The sequence below is a fragment of the Monodon monoceros genome, unplaced genomic scaffold, assembly GCF_005190385.1.
Source record: "Monodon monoceros isolate NGI ecotype Baffin Bay Population unplaced genomic scaffold, NGI_Narwhal_1 Super_Scaffold_12, whole genome shotgun sequence".
Classification (NCBI taxonomy): domain Eukaryota; kingdom Metazoa; phylum Chordata; class Mammalia; order Artiodactyla; family Monodontidae; genus Monodon; species Monodon monoceros.
Genome location: NW_021703768.1, coordinates 152,698,655 through 152,721,655, shown reverse-complemented (window position 1 = coordinate 152,721,655; position 23,001 = coordinate 152,698,655). Strand labels below are relative to the sequence as shown.

At 38.1% G+C, this 23,001-nt stretch overlaps 1 protein-coding gene across 3 annotated transcripts in view; it reads right to left on the bottom strand.

Annotated features, from left to right (window-relative positions):
- MAPK9 (mitogen-activated protein kinase 9) overlaps window positions 1-23,001 on the bottom strand; it is a 61,184-nt gene that overhangs the window by 21,515 nt on the left and 16,668 nt on the right. For all 3 annotated transcript variants that reach the window (XM_029217878.1, XM_029217879.1, XM_029217877.1), the window contains 4 exons: window positions 18,986-19,156; window positions 6,567-6,696; window positions 4,026-4,084; window positions 1,482-1,620 (listed from right to left, as the gene is read on the bottom strand). In XM_029217878.1, the coding sequence (XP_029073711.1) occupies window positions 1,482-1,620; window positions 4,026-4,084; window positions 6,567-6,696; window positions 18,986-19,107 (450 nt within the window). In that variant the 5' untranslated portion in view covers window positions 19,108-19,156. The remainder of the gene's footprint in view (window positions 1-1,481; window positions 1,621-4,025; window positions 4,085-6,566; window positions 6,697-18,985; window positions 19,157-23,001) is intronic.

Genomic DNA, 23,001 nt, shown 5'->3' with positions numbered 1-23,001 from the left:
CTAATAATCTGGGAACTTATTCTCAGTTAAGACTTTAATACAAAATGTATTTAAGAGAAATTAGGAGTGCCTTAATTTATATAAAGGTCTGTGAATATTTTTCAAGAGAAATAGAATGTTATGCTGGGAAATCTTTATTTTTAATTAAAAAGACCAATGTTACTATTTTTAAAGCAAGTTTGTCAACAGTATTTATAGAATTTAAACTGAACACTTGGCGGCAGCAAAGGCTGTATTTTAAATGACTGAAGGCTGGTCAGGAATCTTTGTGCCAGGCGCCCAACAGGCACTGGGAGGGCCAGGACTGGCCTCAGGCTGCAGACCTCACTCAGGCCTCAGGCCTCATGCTCACAAGGGGCAAGAGTTTGGCCCTCTCTGGATTGGTGGGCTCTGCTACTGTGTTAGGTCTCTGATCAGTGGCTGTGATGGAAACAGCCTTTCCTGGCACCCAACAGATCCAAAAGAATTACTGCTACTACACCATCAAAAATCTCTCTATTCTTTTTTGTATGAAAAGGCTTCATTGTTTTTGTCTCACTATCTTCTTCCCCCCACAGATTTCAGTTCAGAGAAAATACAACTTCTTGCTGTTGAAACATAATATTGAAAGACAGTCTGTCAACAAAATTAGTAATAATTTAAGGAATGCTAAGAATGTTTTCAATAAAACTATCTCTGCCTCTAGTCTCACTCAACATTATAGTTGCTAAAAAACCAAACAAACAAAAAACCAAACAAAAAAACACAACTCTATCATAATTTGCCCACACAGCAGTACAAGTGAAGAAAATAACAAAAACTCATAAAACCAGCTTAGAGAATATCTCTCTGGTTTTTAAATATGTACCCCCTGACAGGCAACACCATCATTCAAATTCCAGCCTTGGCCTAGTCAAAAGGTCTGCCTGGAACCTTTCCGAAAGCTCCCACCAGTATGGCTGGGATGCTGGAGTGGTAGAATTTTTCGATGTAAGCAATGAACACTTGGGCCATAATTCACATAAGACTTCTCAAGCAACTGTATCATATACTACTTGGCCTCTAACTTTCCCCCACCCCAAATCCAAATTCCTTGCTCACTAAAAATGGGATTTCAAATATGGAAAAACTATTAACACCAGGTAAATCTGGGTAAAGAGTAAAGTTCTTTGTCCTATTCTTGCAATTTTTCTCTAAGTTTTAAGTTCCTTTCAAATAAAAACTTAAAAAAAAAAAGAAGTATTTTTCTGCAGTACTAGTCTGAACAGCTGGCTCATGCCTGCATCCAGGGTGGCTCACATGGGCCCAGGCAAACCAGGCATTCCACAAATGTCTTCTAATCTCAACTATATTTGGAAGAGTAACATGATCCCATAGTTTATTTGGATTTTCGACATTGACAAATTTTTAAAAAATATTATGTTCTTTTGTAACTGGAGATTATGACAACGAAATGAGTGTGATTAAAAAACAAAACAAAACAATATGGTATCACTACTTACTCTATGAATTATACCAGCTGAATGTAGATGTTTAATACCACAGAGCATCTGGTAAAGAAGGTAGGACATTCTTTCATGGTCCAACTCCATATGAATAACCTGACATAAGTTAGCATCCATTAATTCCATAACCAAATACCTGGGGAAATAAATGATCAGCCATGTACACATGAAAATTATCCAAAATTCCTTTATGGTTATTAAACTAGAATTTTTATGAAATAGTAATAACTTACCACCTAGCCACTGCACTGGCTAAAGTAAAAAGATAACTTGTTTTCCCTAAACATTTATAAGGTATCTTGAAAAGAAGCAAATGTATAATGAAAGTTTGTAAAAGTTTTCAAAAAATGGAAACAACTAACAACAAAATGCCTTTCAAGTTAAATACAAAACAATTTTTATATCATAGTAAATAGAATTTCAAACATTCAAATTCTCCTATATTTAAACATTTTTGCTATTGGATCATTCTTACCAATATAGAAACCATGCTGTTATTGCTCTCAGCTTAAGAAAACTTTGACCTTACTTCCCCCACCAGCTACCATCCTGTATTTTTGCTCCCTATGCAAGCAAAACTCCCCAAAGAGGTGTCTATACTTATCATCTCCAATTTTTTCTCCCATTTTTCCTTAATCCCACTTTAATCAGGCTTTTGCCCCCACCACTTTGCTGAAACTGTCCTCAAGGCTCCATGTCGGCCTTCCGTGTTGCTAAATCCAGTGGCCAGTCCTACAATCCTGGCTGACTGTGCCCTTTTCCTATCCCCAGCTTCTTACTGTTGAAGTGCCAGCACTCGGTCCTTGGTCTTCTTTTCTCTAACTGTACTTACAGTCTTGGTGATCTCTGGTCTCTGGTCTCAAGACTTTAAATACCATCTATAGACTGACAACTACCAAATTAATACCTTCAACCCAGATCCCCCTGCTGAACTCCAGGCTCATTTATCTAACTGCCTATTTCACAGTTCCACTTGGGTGTCCAACAGACATCTTGAACTAAAACTGAGTTCCTGATTCTACCCTACCTCGCAATCTGTTCTGACTGTAGCTTTCCACATCTCAGTTGAGAGCACTTTTATCCTTCTGGTGCTCAGGCCAAAACTCCAAGTGTTGCTCTCAGCTCCTCTTTCTCTCATACCACACATTCTCTCTAGGAGCAAACAGTGGGGTTCTACCTTCAAAACAGTGTCAGCATCCTATCTCTTGCCTTTACCATCACTATCACCCCTCTGGTCTAAATGCAGCCATCATAATCTCACCTGAATTGCTGCAATAGCCTCCTGACTGGTGTTCTGTGTCCTACTCCTAACAGTGGGTTCTCGACCCAGAAACCAAAGTTATTCTTTTAAAACATAAGTCAGATAAGCTTACTCTTCCTGCTGAAAGTCTTACTGACCTGTAAAGGAAAATCCTTACAATGGCCTAGAGGCCCAGCAGTGTCTGGCCCTGTCACTTCTTTGAACCCACCTCTTCAACTTTCCTCTGCTTCCTCTGATCCAGCCACACTGGCTCCTGCTGTTCTTATAACACAACAGGCACACTCCCTCTTCTGCTCCTTTACACTGCCTGTTCCTTCTATCTTGATACTACCTTCCCCCAAATATCTGTAGGACTAACCTCCTCACTTCCTTGAAGGCTTTCTTCACATGTCACCAATCCAGTGAGGTCCTTCCCTAACTACTCTACTTAAAGTTGCAACCTGACTCCTAACGCCCAGCACTTCTGAACCCCCTTACCCAGCTCCATTTCTTCTACAACATTTGCCACACATCCTAATGAATGACATCATTTCCTTATTTGTTATGTTGACTGTCTATCTTCCCTGGCTTTCCTGCAAGCTCTAGGAAGAAATATGACCACCTGCAATTCTTAAAAAATGAAAGGTATTTTTGCTGTTTTGGTCACTAAAGTATGCCAAGTTCAAGAGACTGTCTAGCACACAGTTGGCAATCAAATATTTGTTTGTTTTTTTTTTTGGCCTCACCATGTGGCTTGCGGGCTGAAAGCATGGCGTCCTAACCACCACACTGCCAGGGAATTCCTGGCAATCAAATATTTGTTGAATGAATGAATGAATACATGAATAAATTTAGGATAAAGTTGTGTATTATATCTCAATAATAAATTAATATCTCATTTCATCATTACTACGATAATTCTATTTCACATTTTGGAAGTTTAATGACTTACCCATTTCAAATAATAACACCTAAACCCTACAATCTTGGGGACTAGAGAAAAACATGTTATATTTTATATTTCAGTAAAGGAAATCAGCAGCATTAATGGCACTGTCTGCTCTGAAGAATTATTTTCAATCATCCTTTATCTGCTGTAGAAATGATAACCATCTAGGCACAAATAGTTGAATATTATTATTCATTTTCCTTAATATTTCTCGTCCACAGAGAAAAGTGGCTAGGATATCATTTAAAAATGTGTTCTCACCTATATTTCCTAAGTAAAAAAGCAGTTACTTTCTTTTCTAAATTTTCACTCTTTGATGAGCAGTGTATTACTGAATAAAAATTATACTTACACATCTTGAAATTCTTCTAGAGTTTTCTGTGGTGTAAACACATTTAACAAACTAATTATCTGAAAAAAGAAAATTATATCTCAGCATGTCAAATGACTCTACTTGATTATAAAAATTAAGTTTAACATTAAAGTGTGTTAAAACTAGAAAAAAAATCACAGCAGAGCTTTGTATTTATTATTATTGTTATTGCTTTTACCAAAACATTCTATTACACAGCATTTGAAAAAAGCTAAATGATTAGGATTCTCAACTTGGAAATAATATGCACTTTTAATCAAATCACTTTTATGTGTCCCCAGTAACTTATTACTATAGAATTTTAACACATAATGTCTTTCTAGCTCTGAACATAAAAAAGTAGCAATTACAAGTAGAAAAACACTAAATAAAGCAATATGTTAACTCTGAAAACTTAAATACAATATCCAAATTTCTAAAAAGTTTTGAAATGTAAAGGCTAAGCTTATATTTTTGGTATGATAAAGATGAAATGCCTCATAGCATTACCTATTAACATTACCTTTACGTAAGGAGGATTCAAGAACTGACCCCACCACAGGCCTTGGTCCTGGCACCCCAATGGTTAAACAATGAATTCTGCTGCTTGAGCATCAAACACACGTCCTCAATCATTTCAAATGACTGAGGGAAAGATGAATTATTCAGTATATAGGATTTGAGTGGCTGGCTAGCCAAGGGGGAAAAAAACTAGATTCATACTTCAATCTTTACACCAAGATAAACTCAAAATGGAACAAAAATTTAAATCTAAAACATGAAACCATGAAACATTAAAATATGAATAAACATTTATGCAATTCTGGTGTAGAAAAGCCTTTTCTAAGCATGACAGGAAACCTAGGAGATTTGATTATGTTAAACACAACAACAAAAATCAGTATGACAAAAACAACCTAAATTAGGTCAGATGGAAAAGTGAGGGTTGACAGCTTTAATATACAAAGATCTTCTATAGATGCATAAGAAAGAAACCAACAGTCCTAGAGAAAAATTGACAAAGGCCATGAAAAACAAACTCTCAAGAAATAAAAATAAATGGCTAATAGAGATATGGAAAGAAAATCAACCTCACAAATAAAAATAAGGTATGATTTGTCATCTATCAGTTTGGTAAGGTAAAACAAATCAACAGTATGTAGCTCTGGGGTATTTTGAAATAAAAGACATACTCAGATACTCAATAAAAGTGTAAAATTGACAGTCTTCCTTGAGGTTAATTTGTCAGTATATATTATTAAAACCAAAAGTATGCATAGTCTTTGACCCAGCAATCTTGGCCAAGGAATTCACCTGGACAAGTGTGCAAAGATGCAATGTATAAGGATGTTCACTGCAGCACTGCTTATAATAGCAAAAAACTGGAAACAATCTAAATATCTGATAATAGGTGATTGGTTAAATGAATTACTGTGCATCTGTACTATGTAGCCATTTAAAAAATGGTTTATATCTATGTTCATTAATGTATATGAGATCTAGCAACATTCCACTAGGGAAAAAGCAGGATGTGTAATAACATAACTGAGCTTATTTATGTATGTGTGTATATATATGCATAAGAATGCTCACCAAAATGTTAATAATAGTGGGTGGTGGGATTCAAGGATTTTTCTTTCTTGTTTATACTGTTTGAATTAAAAATAATAATAAACATATTTTTTTGTAACCTGAAAAAAAAACTTTTTTACTTTTTGTTTTAAACCTGTAAAATAAAGCATGCATTGGAGAATTTAAAAACAAACACAAACCACAGACTCAAAAGATTGAACCTATCTTAGTTTTGTGTTTAATGTCCCTACACCAGAAAAATCCAGCATAAATGTTACAACAAAAGGAGCCATATAGAGTTGAGTGTACTTTTAAATACTTATCCCCCCCACCCCGTAACAAAAAGAGGTCACATGGGAGGGGGTCTCCAAAGCCCCTGCCAGACTTAACATTTTATAATTTTATAACATGGCAAGGTTATCAAAATCATGTTCAAAATAATGCTCAGGCATCAGTAGTAGAACATAAAATGGGCCTGAGTACCTCATTTTCTAGAGATATACTGTTTTTCCTTAAAATTTACAATGCTTTGATTTCTGTAGAGATGCCAAGTACAACTATCTTGAATATAACATCATCTAATAACATTTATTTAAATAAATGTGAATATGTAAAAGCTACTTATAGAACAACATTTTTCTAAAAAGTATTTGGATATTTCTCAATTTGCCAGGTCAATACTGTTGCCATTTTATACACAGGGAAACAGTGAAAACCAAATGGTTACAAGGTTAATTGACATTCCCATCTGTGTTGAGTGACCTAAATTCCTATGGACAATGATGCCTCTTGCTGACTTCAATATCTCCAATGTTGATTGAAAATTCTGTCAATAAAATATAACCATTTAAATAGTATTTTTATCACTAGTTTACCCTAGGTCTAAACTCATTGTACCTCCAAAGACCCAGATGATTATGGCAGCATTGACAACATTAAAGTATTAGAGGAAATATAGACATAACTTACATTTTTATGATTGACACATTTTAAGAGGACAAGTTCACGATAAGCTCTCTTTGCATGAGTCTGATTCTGAAAAGGACGGCTTAGTTTCTTGACTGCAACATTTATCCCAAGAACTGTATCAAAAGCAGCACTATAATTGAGAAATATAATAGGCAACCCATTAGGATGATTTTGGAATATACAGCAATGCAGAAGCATGTACATTCAATGTATTATCTTTTTAAATGAATAACAAATAAGGAAAAATCTGCTTGCTTCTACTCTGGTACTTCTGCACATTAAGAGTAAGGTGAGTTGGCTAAGAGTGCAGGACGAATGGACTCCTCTGCAGAGGCGCCACCATGGCAGCTGAAGCTAGGATGGGATTCAGCAATCCTTTGCACATGGACGTCTCATTATATTAGTTGAGATTATTATGTTCAGAACCAAGTAATTTAATACAGAGCATGTAAGACTGCTCAGGAAACAAAATCTTCAGTTTAAATATGCCAATAAGTTGAAAAAAAGTCACTGGTATCACAGAATGAAATATAAGTATATTTTGGAGTATCACAGTAGAGAAAATGGTTTGAACTCATGAGATGGATATAATAAATCTAGATTTTGATTGATTGTGTTTTTCCCAGATGTAAGAATCTAAAAGGAAAACAGAAGCCAAAATCTCAGTTCATGGTAAATCCCCAAGATACAAAATCCCTAACATAAGCAATTGCTATACATAAAATTCTGCTAGAAATACCTCCTCATACTACTATGGTTAAGAAATAAAATCCTCTAGGATCTTTGTTTCCAGAATCTCAAGTTCCCAGCTGAAATTTATGATTGATTTTCCTCCAGAAAATAGACAGGAAAAATTGAGTACCTTCTGTACTAGTTTCAAGCTAGCACTAACAGTATGATTGCTGTCACTGTTACCTTTTGGCTCCTCATCAGGGGTTAAAAGCTGCTAAAGACCATCTGAGAACCTAAGCACCATTTAAAATACTGTTTCTATTTATTTATTCTATTCAGTTTATAACACTGTTTACACTTATTCACGTCTATTAATTTTTTTTTGCCAAAAAACCCAAACTTAATTCAATTTTAACTTTTTAAAATTGAAGGCTGTCTGCTGTAGCATTTGGTTAAGAATTATTAGAAGCTTCATGTTACTTTGGAATTACTTTTTCTTTAATTCACATTATGTGTTCATGTATACACAAATGTAAAATCACATGCCCAGGGACTTCCCTGGTGGTCCAGTGGTAAAGAATCCGCCTTCCAATTCAGGGGACTTGGGTTCAATCCCTGGTTGGGGAACTAAGATCCCACATGCTGTGGGGCAACTAAGCCCGTGTGCCACAACTACTGAGCTCACATGCCGCAAACTGCAGAGTCCACGTGCTCTGGAGCCTATGGGCCACAAGTAGAGAGAAGCCCGCATGCCACAAGGAAAGATCCCACACGCCTCAATGAAGACCCTGCGTGCCACAACTAGGGCCTGATGCAGCCAAAAAAAAATAAAGAAAATTAATTAATTAAAATCACATGCCCATATGCAAATGTAATATTCATATGGATTATAAAATGTCAAAAATAAATCTATTTGTGAAACAAATCATTAATTAATACATGCACATGTGATTTGTACATATATATATATATATATATATATATATATTTCTCAGTCTTGAGAATTTAAAAACAGACACACCTTTTTTGGTCTCAAAAGTTTTTGTCCAATGAGCAAAATGGACCAATTCTGAATATCTGAGCGGACTCATGCTTCCCCATTCCTAGTTCCAACTCCAGGAGGAGCTACCTTCAGTTATTCCTGGCTTTACTTCTTTTAGTAATATCTCAACTCCAAAGAATATACTTTTATCACTATTTCCTCATTTATCAACTTCAGAAATTAGCTATTTACTCCCCATTATGAACACTGAGGATTTAGTCACTTCGTTGAAACCCCCAACTCCTCCTAGTTTTTTGTTCTCATGTTATTATTATTATTATTTGTTGTTGTTGTTGGTACGCGGGCCTATCACTGTTGTGGCCTCTCCCGTTGCGGAGCACAGGCTCCGGACACGCACGCTCAGCGGCCATGGCTCACGGGCCCAGCCGCTCCGCGGCATGTGGGATCTTCCCGGACCAGGGCATGAACCCGTGTCCCCTGCATCGGCAGGCGGACTCTCAACCACTGCACCACTAGGGAAGACCTCTCATGTTATTTTTAACTTTTCCCTTGGTCACCCTTGTAACTTTAAATAACATGCCTAAACTTGCTGCATCAACCTTCAAAGGAACCTCTTGCTCCCCACTATGTAAAATGAGAATATTACACTTCATCTCCTTTTTCCTCCAGCTCTCTAATCTCTTTTCCTCCAATTTCTGTCTTAAATGGTCAAGTTTAATAACACATCTTTCAATCCCTATAATTAAATCTTCTGTGTTTCTTCCTTAGGATGTGTCTAAAAGTTGAAAATCGACTTACAGAGTGTATGTATGTATGTGCACACATGTAAACATTACTAATTTCAGAGCGAGGATTACATTTCATTTCTAAAGATCACATGACCCTTGCCACTCATAGGAGAATGTGATTGTTTCCAGCATTAAGGTTAAATGGATTCTCTTCTAACATTCCGTAAGTTCTCAAACATCATGCTGCTTTAAATTTGTTTTATTCTTAGATCATGACTTTTTCTAACTTTTCTACCACAAGTTTCTAATAAACTTTTTTTTTCTTATTAAGAGAAGACAAATATACCTCTTTAGAGCTGTCACTAGTACTTCTTACCTCCTTACTCACATTATCTATTGTTTGGAATCTATTCCATTTTTCGGAAAGACATTTTTCTTGGGGTTTCAAGGCCTGATGTGTACCTATTGCCCTGGGATTTCTTTTCTCTGGCTTCCACTGTTTCTGGTGTTACACGTTCTTGTATTCTTTCTTGTTGGAGTACACTCTCAAGGAATTTCCTCAGAAAAAAAGGGCATGGAAGATAAATTATCTTACTCTTCCTTTATCCTTGATTGATAGTTTGTCTTCTAAGCTCGAAATCAATTTTCTCTCAGAGCTCCAATGATTTCCAGAGTTGAGTGTTGCTGGTGAGAAGGTGTATGCCTGTCTGGTATTCATTCTTTTGCTTCCTTTTTTGTTCCTCGTCTTAATGATTTATTACAAAGAACCATGTTTTGTCAACAACCCCAAAGCACTCCCCCCCACTAATCACTATCCTTCCTGCCCCCCAAAGACGATAACTACTTCTGACTTTATTTTTATACTATAATTAAAAAAATATATTTATTTGGCTGTGCTGGGTCTTAGCTGCTGCACGCAGGATCTTCAATCTTCATTGCGGCATGCAGGATCTTTTAGTTGTGGCATGTGGGATCTAGTTCCCTGACCAGGGATCGAACCTGGGCCCCCTCCATTGGGAGCATGGAGTCTTAGCCACTGGACTACCAGGGAAGTCCCCTACTTCTGACTTTTATGATAATCACTTCCTTGCTTTTACCAGCTAAACATGTATCTTCAAGCCCCTGCATCATTTATTTTTGCCTGGTTTTTGAAACTGTCTATGCCTGACTTCTTTCACTCAACATTATATTTGTGAGGCACATCCGTTGTTGTGTGAAGCTATAACTCATTCTGTGTCATCGCTATAATATTCCTTTGTTATGATTATATGACATAATGTTGATAGATACATTGGTTGTTTTCAGTTTGCAAGCAAAAACCATGGTCATAAACATTCTTGTACATGGTTCTGGGCATGCATTTCTGACGAGTAGATAGCTAAAAGTGGTATTACATATAGTTTATTTTAGTAGATAATGCCAAACTGTTTTCTGAAGTGGTTTGTTCTATCAATTTCTAGGCATTTGATTTTTTTGTAGTATATTGACCCTGTGTCCTGCAAGAGGGCCAAGTTTAACAAAAGGGAGATCACAACGGAAGGGGTGGGGGGGGCACTAGTCCAATCACGAGAACCCTTTAGAAGCAGAGTTTGTTTGGCTGGTGGGAAGAGGGGAAAGCCAGAAAGACCTGAATCCTGAGAAGGACTAGACATGTTGTTGCCTTTAAGATGGAAGGGGGGTCACGTGAGAAGGAATGTGGGAGCCTCTAGGAGCAGAGTGGCCCCTGGCTGATAGAGAGCAAGGGAATGGAATGGAGACCTCTGACCTACAGCTGCAAGGAACTGGGTTCTGCCAAGAACCTGAATGCACTTGAAAGCAAATTCTTCCCCAGAGCTTCCAGATAAGAGCCCAGTCCAGTGACACCTTGATTTCAGCCTTGTGAAATGCCAAGCAGAGAACCCAGGAAATCCCACCCAGATTTCTGGCCTTCAGAACTATGAAATTATAAATGGTTGTTGTTCTGCTTTAAACCACTAAGTTTATGGTAATTTGTTACGCGGCAATAGAAAACAAATACATCCTCTCTTCCATATTTTTCTACCCTTTTGTCTCCCCAGGCTTCATTCTGGATACTTTTTTCCTCACCTATCTTTCAGATCACAATTCTCTCTTCAGTTATATCTAATATGCTTTTAAACCCACCCATTAACTTCATAATTCAATTACTATGTCTTATAGTTCTATAAGTTCTATTTAGTTGTTTTAAGTTTTCATTTTCCACCAAAACTTTTTCATACTGTCTTTTATCATCCGGAACATAACATCATAACTCTTTGGAAGTCTGGATCCAATAATGCCAATAACCCCTGTGGATCTGTTTCTTTTCTCTGTTGTTTGTGCTGGATTTTGTGAATGTTGTCCAATCTCCTTGTGTGACTAGTTATTTCTGATTACGTCTTGCACCTTGAACTTGCAAAACTGTTTGCTATCTAGAAATAATTTGATATCCAGTATGATCTATCTTCCTCCAGGTAGAATTTACATTTATTTCTGCTGGGTACCTGGGGGCACTAGCAATTTGGGCTCACCTCACTTTGGGTTCAGCAAATGAGATGATGTGAAGTTAAGTGGCAGTTCCTGCAAGGGCTGGTTTCTTTTTGGTTCATCCTTACTTCTAGGATGCAGCCCTTTATTGGACCCAGTTAAAGCAAAGGAAGTTCACTAAGCCCCTTTAGAGGGCCCTGGACTCCAATCCCTGTCTCCTATAGCCCCACAAAGCAGTCCAAAGGACTCTAAGTCTCTCAGCTGCCTACTCCAGAATTTTCAAATGCCCTCAAGGGAAAGAACACCCCAAATCCTTGGCTCCTCTTACTAGGCTTCTCCTTCCCCAGATACTGGCCTAATAATTCTTCATTTACTTACTCGCTCTCTAGGGGCAAATGCTGAGCATGGGGGTAGGGGTGGGAATGTTGGGAGCCAACTAGCAAAACTGTTTCATAGACACACTTTTAATTAACATCCCTACTTCTAGCCACCCGTTTCATCTTCGTTTTTTGTATCTGGCATCTGTATACTCACAACCTCTTTGGAGTTCTACTATAGATAGGTTCTCTTCTTTGTGGCAAATGTCTTACCTACTTATTCTCACTTCCTCTGCAGAAACTTGTTAAATGCTCTCATATCCACTGATTACTGCTCTCCTGTCTCTTTGTTTAGGTGTCTGATCTTAAATTAGAAGTTCCAAACTATACATTTTAGAGGTGTAACTATAAAGACACAATGATTTGCCCAAGGTCACTAAGAACTACTGCTATGAGGATCTGAGCTGGACTTAGAACTCAGTTCTCCTGAATCATAGCCTTCCTATGCCTTATAGCATATATCTTCTTTATCACAAAAATTTTGTTGTGGACAATATGTTTATTTATATATACTAACAGAAAACAAAACAGTATAAGAACAGGCCAACATTCATGCTTGTACAGAACTAGAGGAAGCAAAAAGGAATAAGAGCTATACCAACCATTTCATGTTAAGGTTGTAACTGTCACTTCTAGGCATTGTCAGATCTAATATTACACTTTTTTTTTAAACACTTCATAAAAGATGCTCAACATTGTTGATTATTAGAGAAATGCAAATCAAACCTACAATGAGGTACCACCTCATAGCAGTCAGAATGGCCACCATTAAAAAGTCTACAAGGGACTTCCCTGGTGGCACAGTGGTTAGGAATCTGCCTGCCAATGCAGGGGACACGAGTTCGAGCCCTGGTCTGGGAAGATCCCACATGCCGCGGAGCAACTAAGCCCGTGCGCCACAACTACTGAGCCTGCGCTCTAGAGCCTGCAAACCCCAACTACTGAGCCCACCCGCCTACAGCCCATGCTCCACAACAACAGAAGCCACCACAATGAGAAGCCCACACACCACAATGAAGAGCAGCCCCTGCTCGCTGCAACTAGAGAAAGCCCGCACGCAGCAATGAAGACCCAACGCAGCCATAAATAAATAAATAAATTTATATATATATAAAAAGTCTACAAATAACAAATGCTGGAGAGGGTGTGGAGAAAGGGAACCCTCCTACACTGTTGGTGGGAATGTAAGCTGGTGCAGCCACTATGGAGAACATTATGGAGGTTCCTCAAAAAACTAAAAATAGAGCTACCATATGATCCAGCAATCCCACTCCTGGGTATATATAAAGACAAAACTATAATTCAAAATGACACATGCACCCCTATATTCATAGCAGCACTATTCACAATAGCCAATACATGGAAACAAAGTAAATGTCCATCTACAGATGAAAGGATAAAGAAGATATGGGACATATATACAATGGAATACTACTCAGCCATAAAAAAGAACGAAATCATGTCATTTGCAGCAACATGGATGGAACGAGATTATCATACTAAGTGAAGTAAGTCAAAAAGAGAAAGACAAATACCATATGATATCACTTATATGTGGAATCTAAAATATGACACAAATGAACCTTTATGAAACAGAAACAGACTCACAGACATAGAGAACAGACTTGCGGTTGCCAAGGGGGAGAGAGGTGGGAGAGGGATGGATTGGGAATTTGGGGTTAGCAGATGCAAACTATTATATGTTAGAATGGATAAATGACAAGGTCCTACTGTATAGCACAGGGAACTATATTCAATATTCTACGGTAAACCATAATGGAAAAGAATATTTTAAAAAAAGAATGCATATATACATATAACTGAACCATTTTGCTGTACAGCAAAAATTAACAACATTGTAAATCAACTATATTTCAATTAAAAATTTTTTTAATAAAAGCAGAAAAAAAAAGTTAAGCACTTCGTAGAACTGTTTCATAAAACAAATAGTCCTTACTACTTTGGTTAAACAGCTTGACATTTTAGAAGGAGAGAGAAAAAGTGAATATATATATATGAAAGAAATGTACACACCTTTTCCCCGTAGAGCTTTAAAACCTTGAATTACTTAATTCTATTAATAACTTAATTTTATAAATACTTCAAATGATAAACATTTTAAAACTTACTTCCTAATTATTTTACTAACAGTTTTAATGAACAACAAAAACATAGAAACAAATAAATCAGACAACTGTAAAAACAATTCAAAATTAGGAGTCAGAATATTTTATTTGGACCCCAGCTCCTCCTTTTAATCCTGTATCAATACCTGCACTTTGGTTTACCTACACACCTGTCCCTATATCTTTATCAAGCTCTAGTTTAAACAGATGATTAACAAGTTTTGTAAACCACGCATTATTGCTACTATGATATTTTACTTCTCAAAAATGTAAAAGCACATGTATATTAGTTTCCTATTGTTGCTATAACAAATTAGCACAGATTTACTGATTTAAGACACAAATTTATTATCTTACAGTTCTGGAGTGTGTGTGTGTGCACACGTGTGCACGTGTGCATCAATCAAACCAATCACACACTCCTTGGTTCGATCAGAGAGAAGGCTCTATTCCAAGCATGAGGTGAGATTATCTGAAGTTCCACAGATAAGTCTCAAAAGATCAGGGATAGTGTCAGGACAGGGACAGAAGAGCAGGGTTTCAGAGGAGACTCCAACCAGGAGATGCAGTAGGGACAAAAGTGATGGGCGTGGGAAAGAACCTGTCATATTTGCAGAGAAGGGACCATTGGAGATAATAAGTTATCTAAAAGTTAGGGCTTGATGGTGGGTATACTCAAGCCCTTCCATCACTGATGAGGAAGAAAGGAGTCTAACTGGCACCATTCATAGTTTCTTGCTCTATCTACACAGCAGAACAAGGTAAAAGATCCTCTCCTTGAACTGTGTATAAAAAGAACACTTTTCTTTTAAGGACCTTAAAGCATAATGCCAATATGCAAGACTCTGTGCAAAACAGAGCCAGGAAAAAATCCTCTGAAGACATGTGGGGGAAGTATCACAGGAAACGTTTCTCTCTTGTCAGTCTGGGACTACCATTGCCTGCACCACCACTGCTGCAGTTCAATGGTACCACGAAGTCTCAAGCCTAGAAGGAAGGTGAGGAGTAGTCACCCACCTTCCCGGCTGAGAGGAAGCCAACATAGGCTCTGGTAGAAAGCAGCAGTAAAGTAATAATGGAAACCAGGTCTCCAACCATCTAGGCCCAGCTCTCGTGACGGCACCTCCTCTAAAAGCCAAAAGAAAACATCCCAGAAGTCTAAGAATGATTTTCATAATTGCACAAACATTTCTAAAAGAAAGTATCAATAATCTGAATCAAGTTAACTAACCTCTTTTCCATGCATCAGTAAAGTTAACCCAACTAAAAGGTTTTGATCTGGTAATGAATAACTGGCTTGGGTTACAAAGTTAAGTGAATAATTACATCAAAGATCACAAAATAAACTCTTAGCTGTGCAAAAGGCTCATTAAGAGCTATTTTAATCAGTTCAAAGACTTCTTTCTTGAGCAGAAAAGGGTGAAACCCAGTTTTTGATCCTTCCTTAAAATCAAAATTCAGGCTATGGAAATGGGGATTTGCAAGACGTGAAATTTAGGATGGTGTTAAAATTTTAGCCTCTACATGTATGTGAGGTGAAAGTTGCTCAAACAAATGTTAATAAAATTGTCATAAAATTATTTAAATGAAAATACTAAGAGTTAAGTGAAAGTACAGTTAAGACTATATCAATATATAACGTAAGTTACAAGAAAATGACAACATATTTTAATGCATAATATAACGTGAAAATATTTCATACAATACTATAGTATCAGGGGTTAAATATCCATTAAAAATGACAAATATCCTTAAGTTAAGGCACCTTTCAGTTTACATTTTTTTTCAAAAAAATCTTTATTAAGGGGGGATTCACATAAACATAAAATGAACCATTTTAAAGTGAACAATTCAGTAGCATTTAGCACATTCACAGTGTTGTGCAATCACCACCTTTAAGTAACCCCAAAAGATTTTCATCACCCCAAAAGGAAACTCCATACCCATTATGAAGTTGCTCCCCATTCCTCTCTCCCCCTTGCCCTTGTTACCACCAATCTGCATCTTTCTCTATGGATTTACCTACTTTGGATATTTCACATAAATGGACTCATATAATAATACTACCTTTTATGTTTGGCTTCTTTCACTTAGCATGTTTCTGAGGATCATTTATGTTGTAGCATATATCAGTGCTTCATTTTTTTTATGAATAATATTCCATGTATGTATATAACACAGCTTGTGTATCCATTCATTTATTGATGGACATTTGGGCTGTTTCCACCTTTTGGCTATTGAGAATAGTGCTGCTATGAACATTTGTATACAAGTCTTTTTTGAACATCTGTTTTTAATTCTTTTGGGAATATATCTAGGGATATTTACTGGGTCATGTAATAATTCTATGTTTAACTTGTTGAGGAACCGTCAAACTGTTTTCCACAAGTGGCTGCACCATTTTACATTCTCGCTGGCAATGTATGAGGGTTGTAATTTCTTCACATCCCTGCCCACCTTTGTTATTTTCCATTTTGTTGATTATGACCACCTAGTGGGTATGAAGTAGTACCTCACTGTGGTTTTGATTTGCATTTCCCAAATGGCTAACAATGAGCATCTTTTCATGTGTTTATTGGCCATAAATCTTCTTTGGGGAAATGTCTATTCAAGTCCTTTGCCTGTTTTTTGTTTTTTTTTTTAATTGGGTTGTTTGATGAGAACCTACTGTATAGCACAGGGAACTCTACTCAGTGCTCTGTGGTGACCTAAATGAGAAGGAAATCCAAAAAGGAGGGGATATATGTATACGTATAGCTGATTCACTTTGTTATACAGCAGAAACTAACACAACATTGTAAAGCAACTATACTCCAATTAAAAAAAAAAAAAGACGCTTTTACCTAAAAAATAAATTGGGTTGTTTGTCTGTTTGCTGTTGAGTTGTAGGAGTTCTTTATATTCTGAATATTAGACTCTTACCAGATACACGATTTGCAAATATTTTCCCATTTGTGGGTTGTTTTTTCACTCTCTTGACAGTGTTCTTTGATACACAAAAATTTTTAATTTTGATAAAGTCCAATTTCTTCTTTTGTTGCTCATGCTTTTGGTGTCATTTCTAAGAATTCAAAGTCATGACGCTTCCCCCTTTGTTTTCTTCTAAGAGTTTTATGGTTTTAACTCCTACATTTAGGTCATCGATCAATTTTGAGTTAACCTTTTACATGATGTGAGGTAGGAGTCCAACTTCATTCTTTTGTATGTGGGTATCCAGTTGTCCCAGCACCATTTGTTGAAGAGACTGTTCTTTCCCCACTGAATAATCTTGGCACCCTTTTTGAAAATCAACTGGCCACAGATGTATGGGTTTATTTCTGGACTCTTAGTCTTTAAAATTCTTTAAAAATTCAGAACTTTCCATCTTATAATTCTACCACTGCTTTTACCAGAGGAGGTTTAGCTTATAACTGTTTATTTGGGAACTTTCATTTCAAAACTAGAATTTTTTTAATGAAAAATACACACCCATAATGAGTAAATTCATTATTAAACATTTCTTTAAAAAACAAAGATGGGAAGTAGTATATGAAAACTGGAAATCAAAACTAATCTCTGAAAAACAGTATTTTTTAAAGTAGCATGTAATTTTATTGTCATTTACCGTGCTGTAATGAAGTCATTAATTTTAACTGCAAAACCCTTGTAAAGCTCTCCATTATACAATTAATTATGAATTTCTAGTCAAGCTCTTAATGTGGTTATTACATTAAATGTCCTTGATATCAGTCTTGCTTAATTCCCTATGTCAAATTACCATCCAGTTCCAAATAAGAGATGGGTTATAAATCAAAAGAATATTTTACTGTCTAGAACTTTTTATTAACATCAAAGTATCCTAATATGAACCATCCATTCACCTTAAAACTTTCCTGGCACACTGGATTTAAGTACCAATATAGCATGTTATCAATTGGAAGTTAAGATCACCACTATTTTAGATGCAAGCCAGGCATTCCTTCCAAACAGCCCCTTCCCCCTCATTAGTTTTTCTGGGAGTCTCTGAACTACCATCTCCTCTCAGCTTCCAGGGCCTCTAACTACCTAAGCCAAAGAAAACAACTAACTTCCCTGATCTCATATCTCTACAACAGAGGATCAATTACTAACCACTGATGCAGATTCTCTAAACTCAACATCTCTAATAAAAATATAAACTCTCCTACCAGACCATCCAAGAGTTCTCTTTTACTTGAATCCCCTTTACCTACAAGCTCTAATCATTGGGTGTTTAGCTTTACCACAGTTCCTTTTAGATGCAAAGACAATCTTGTTTTTACTAACCAAAAAACGAAGAAAAGATTTTGCCAAAAAACTAAGGGATAAAAAGCTTGGGAAGTGCTGATAACTGTAGTCTAGAAAACATGTGAAAAACTTTACCTTTAGCTGGCCAGTGATGTCGCGGCAGCTGACTGTCTTACCAAGCAAGAGACTAAGGTTCAGGGTCAGACCAACGGTTCTGACGTTCTGGGCTGGACACATAGTTGAAGTGAGACACCAAGGAAGAGACGGCCAGCCCAACCCCTCATACGGCATCCCTTCCTGGTTAATCCATGGGGTGATAATGACACTGACTGGCCTCATCCTGCCAATGAAGGGCAAGGCACTGCAATGACGGCGCCTAGAAATGAATAGGAGTGATTGGGAATAAAAGGGGGAGGGGGGAAAGGTGGCCAGGATGAAGAAATGAATAAAACTCCAAATTTCTGTTACAACTCACTGTCATACCTATTACTCTAATATCATAATGACAGGGGGAATGGAAAAGAAAAAAAGAGAAAAGAAACAAAGAAAAAAGAAAAATTGCTACCTATTTAAATTTATGCAGCATTCTAAGAATTTGAGCTTGTATCCTACAATCTGACTATATGTAACTAAAGCAAGAGGTTGATTCAATTTAGCTTATAAACCTATAGCAAAGAAAAGGGTATTTTTATCATCAGTGTTTCTAAATTCTGACGACTTAGATCTATTAAGTTTTTATTACAACAAAAACTCAATCTACACTACTGAAACAGACCATACTTACCAGACAATTCCTTGGGCTCCAGAACCAATTGGTTTCAACTGCTGGTAACGTTTTAGGACAGTGAAAGTTGAGTCTGCCACTTGTACACTGTAAAACTGACTATCACATTTACTGTCACTCATGATGTAGTGTCATATAATATTCCAAAGAGCTGGTACAGTCGTCAGATTCCTTGAAAGAGAAACAGAATGAACACGGATTCTTACTGAAATTATACATGCATAGCTCACTTAATAGTGTTTCAAATTCATTGGTATATAAGACAATGTGGCTGTAAGTTGGTAAACTGAGTTAGACCAAGTTCTGAACTTAAGCAACATGCAAAAAATGCAAAGACATTTTAATGGTACAAGATTATCATGAAAGGAAGGAATTCTGAGACCCTGCATGACCATATCTTAAGGGATTGGATTAGGAAATAACAACCTTTGGAGAAAAGAATTTGTACATTTTTATTAGCCATGACAAGACTACATCACTATGTGATTCTCATCAGCTTGCTTCCTGTGGGACCAGATTACACCGTGCCGTCTCAACCAGATATGGAGGCACTCTGGAGATGCTGCAAAATGAACGTCTACAATTCATTCATGCAGAAAAACAAATGGACCAGTCTTCTGTTGTGTCCACAAATTCAGGTTAAAGTGACGAACTAGAAAGCAAGTCTGATGCCAAAGTGATTGTAAAAGTGGTAAGTTAAAGAACAACAGGGTGTTGGAGGCCTGGTGACACCTGTGTGTGCCGTGGATGCTCGTGAGTGCGCTCCTACCTTGTGAGGTGGTCCCGGAGCTGGCCTACATTCCCTAAACCCTACATCACTAGTGGGCTTCAATACAGACAGCCATAGACAGAGAACTCTGTCATAAGCTACAGCCAATAACATGGACACTATGGTATCCACGAGGCATGAATATAAACTGGCAGCCCCGGAGCAGCCTTTCTGTGGTTTAGATAGTAGGCTGAGATTCCTATGCTGCAGGAGCCTGTATGATTTTATACAGAAAACAAAGCAAACAGAAATCGGCAGGCAGCTACCTTTACTCCGTTCCCTGGCTCTTGTCTGATAATGTTTATTCAAAAGTTAGCAAGCTATTTATATTGGTCATTTCTTAAAAATTAAAAAGCCATCAATAAAATCATTTAGGTAAATATTCTACACTGCTTACAAACACAGAATTTAAATTTTATTCTACAGCTTCCCCAAATTCCTGCTTGTTTGTTTTAACACCTAATATTTAATATCTACCCACTGAGTTTTTGGAGTGATGATATGTGTTTCAACACAATGATGTCTAGGACTTCCATTAAACATGGAAATTGATTAACAACAAGACTGAACAAAGAATTTAAATCAAATGAATAGTTTCTCCAACTGACTGTTGCTTCATGTTTTACCATTCTCAGGGCAGTGGCTGAGGTACAGCTGGTAGTACCAGCAGCCATTTTGACCAAGAGCCATTGCACACTGGCTGGGGATTGCGTCTGGGAGGCCAGCATTGCACTAGATAAACTAACACACTGCTCACAACGACCGACAGGAATTATCAGCCCTGTGTTACACTGGAGTGACCCAAGGCTTAGTGAGCTGGCCAAGCCATGCTGCTGTGAGAAGGGGGCCCTAAGCTCTAGGAGGGGAGGGAAAGGTCTGTCTTGTTCATGGTGGCACCCTGTACTCCCAGGATAGGAGGACAGGGAGGGCCTGGCCCCTGGGACAGAGTGACCATTCAATATACCTCTGCTGATCAGACCCATAACACTGTAGCTAATGATTCCCTCACGATGCTGCTCTATTTTACTGACATCTGAAGGAGCATCTTTTTCTTAATTTATTTATAGTTTTTAAGAGGCTGAGACAATTCATCTCAACATTTACGGGGTACCTTTGTACAAGAAAGTGATAAATAATATAGAAGACATATATCAAGATCAAACAGGTATTGGTCTTGAAGCAGCACCTACTTCACTATTTGGGGGAGAAGTGTGAGGAATGAGTCTATTATCTACATTGTAATATAAGTTATAAAGAGGTAAGGGTCATAAGCAAAATAGAAACAAAGCTGAAAGGCAAAAGAGGTCCTACCCACAAGCAGGGGTGCAGAAAACAAGAAGAGCTTCATGGAGGAGGTGGCATTTGCCCTGGATAGTTTTGCCAGAGACAGAGTAGAAGCAGAGAACTCAAACTGGCTGTGCTCAGACATGGTGAATTGCTCAGCTTGACTAGTGGAGTAAAAATGCAAAGGATCAGAGACAGACTCAACGAGAAGGCAGGAGCCACTACAACCTGCTATTTCTTGGCCATATTGTAATGCACCAGCAATACTGGTCATTCATAAAGCATTTCTTGAGCACCACTGTGGACCAGGTCCTTTGCCAGAACCTGCCTTCTGCGTTTCAAGCTTACAGAGAGTGTACACTGCGAGTACACTCAGAAGAGATCGGATGCAAGGAGAGCCCTAAACCCAGAAGAATGGAGGTTTAGGGTGAAGGGATAGGAAGTAGCATGTGCAGAGAGCTGGAGGTGCCTTCTAAGCATGACAAATCATTTGAGATTTGATTCTGCTGGGTCATGGGGGGAAAAAACTGGAGAGAAAACAAGGCCAGATCACCCCAGGCCCTGGAAGCCGCTCAGAGCCATCTGGGCCTGGGCCTGAGGGCTGTAGAGCCATCAAAGCATGAGAGGCATGGGTTCACACTCGCTTTTCAGAGAGGTCATTCGGGAAGCTGAGAAAGGGTTGGATTCGAATGGGTAGGACTCAAAACAGGCAGACCTGACAAAAATGGCAGGATTGTGGCAGGTGGGGAAAAGAAGGAAATGCACGGCTTGGAGGAAGAATGTACGTGACTTGTTGCCCTGTAGGAGATGGGGAGAAACAAAGGTGAAACAGCTGGAGGTAAGCAGGAGATAGCTGAGTCGGAAAGTTCGGCTTTGGACAAGTTAAGTCTGAAGTGGCCAAGGGACAGTATGACAGGCCTAGGCTGCTGACCTACTCCAGGATCCACTCCTCCCTTCGTTTTAGTAACAGAAGCCACCCTGTTCCAGCTGGACAAATGGCTACCCAACTAGAGATGACATCTGGTCACTTTCCTGGCAGCCAGCTGTGGCCAGATGACCAACCTTTAGCTAATGAGATGTGAGCAGAAGTGATGTATGCTACTCCCAGATCATTTTTTTAAACAGAAAGCTGCTTGCCTTTCAATCTATCTTTCTCCCTTGCTGTTGGCTGAGGGATCAGCAGTCATAGATCCAGAGATGGAAGTCACATGCTGAAGATGCTAGAGTCACCCACCAGCCTGAGTCTGGAATGACCTTGTGGCACTGAGGTGGCCCCCATTCTGGTCCACCTGCCACATTGAGATTGGCACAAATTAATCTCAACCTTGTTGAACAACTCTGGAACTCTCTCTGCTACAGCTGTTGTAACCTGTACTCAGACTGGTACAGTATTAGGCTAGCTTTTGTGAATTGGGGGAGTACATTATATTATTAGGTCAATAATTAACATAATTTCATCTCAAGATTTTAAATAATTTTAAAATTAAAATAAGTTTCCCTTATTAGGCAGAAAAAAAAAACCACCTAAGACAGAATCTGTCAAAGCCACCTCCTCTGTCAATCTTGGGCTTCATGGGCTTCATGAGAGCAAGAGAAAGAACCCCAAACCAAACTAAGAAAGCATGTAATTTAGCTATTAATGAAATCAACTCTCTCTTGAGATTGTATTTCAACAAAATGGACCTCAACCTGGTTTCAGAAGACAATTTACAAATTGAGAGGTGTTAAGAATTCTTCATGCAACCACATTACCAACACATTAAGAATTCTTCATGCAACCACATTACCAACACACTGAAGGTGCAGTCCCTGCCTTAACTTCCCTCACCAGAAGATGCTGGTTCCTCACCTCGGTTCCCAGCAGTGGGACCCAGTGCCTACCGTGTTCACTGTCACTCGGCTTCTGCAGGTCTGCCTCTGCCTCCCTCCGCCAGGTCAGGAGCTCCTCAAAAGCAGGGAGGGC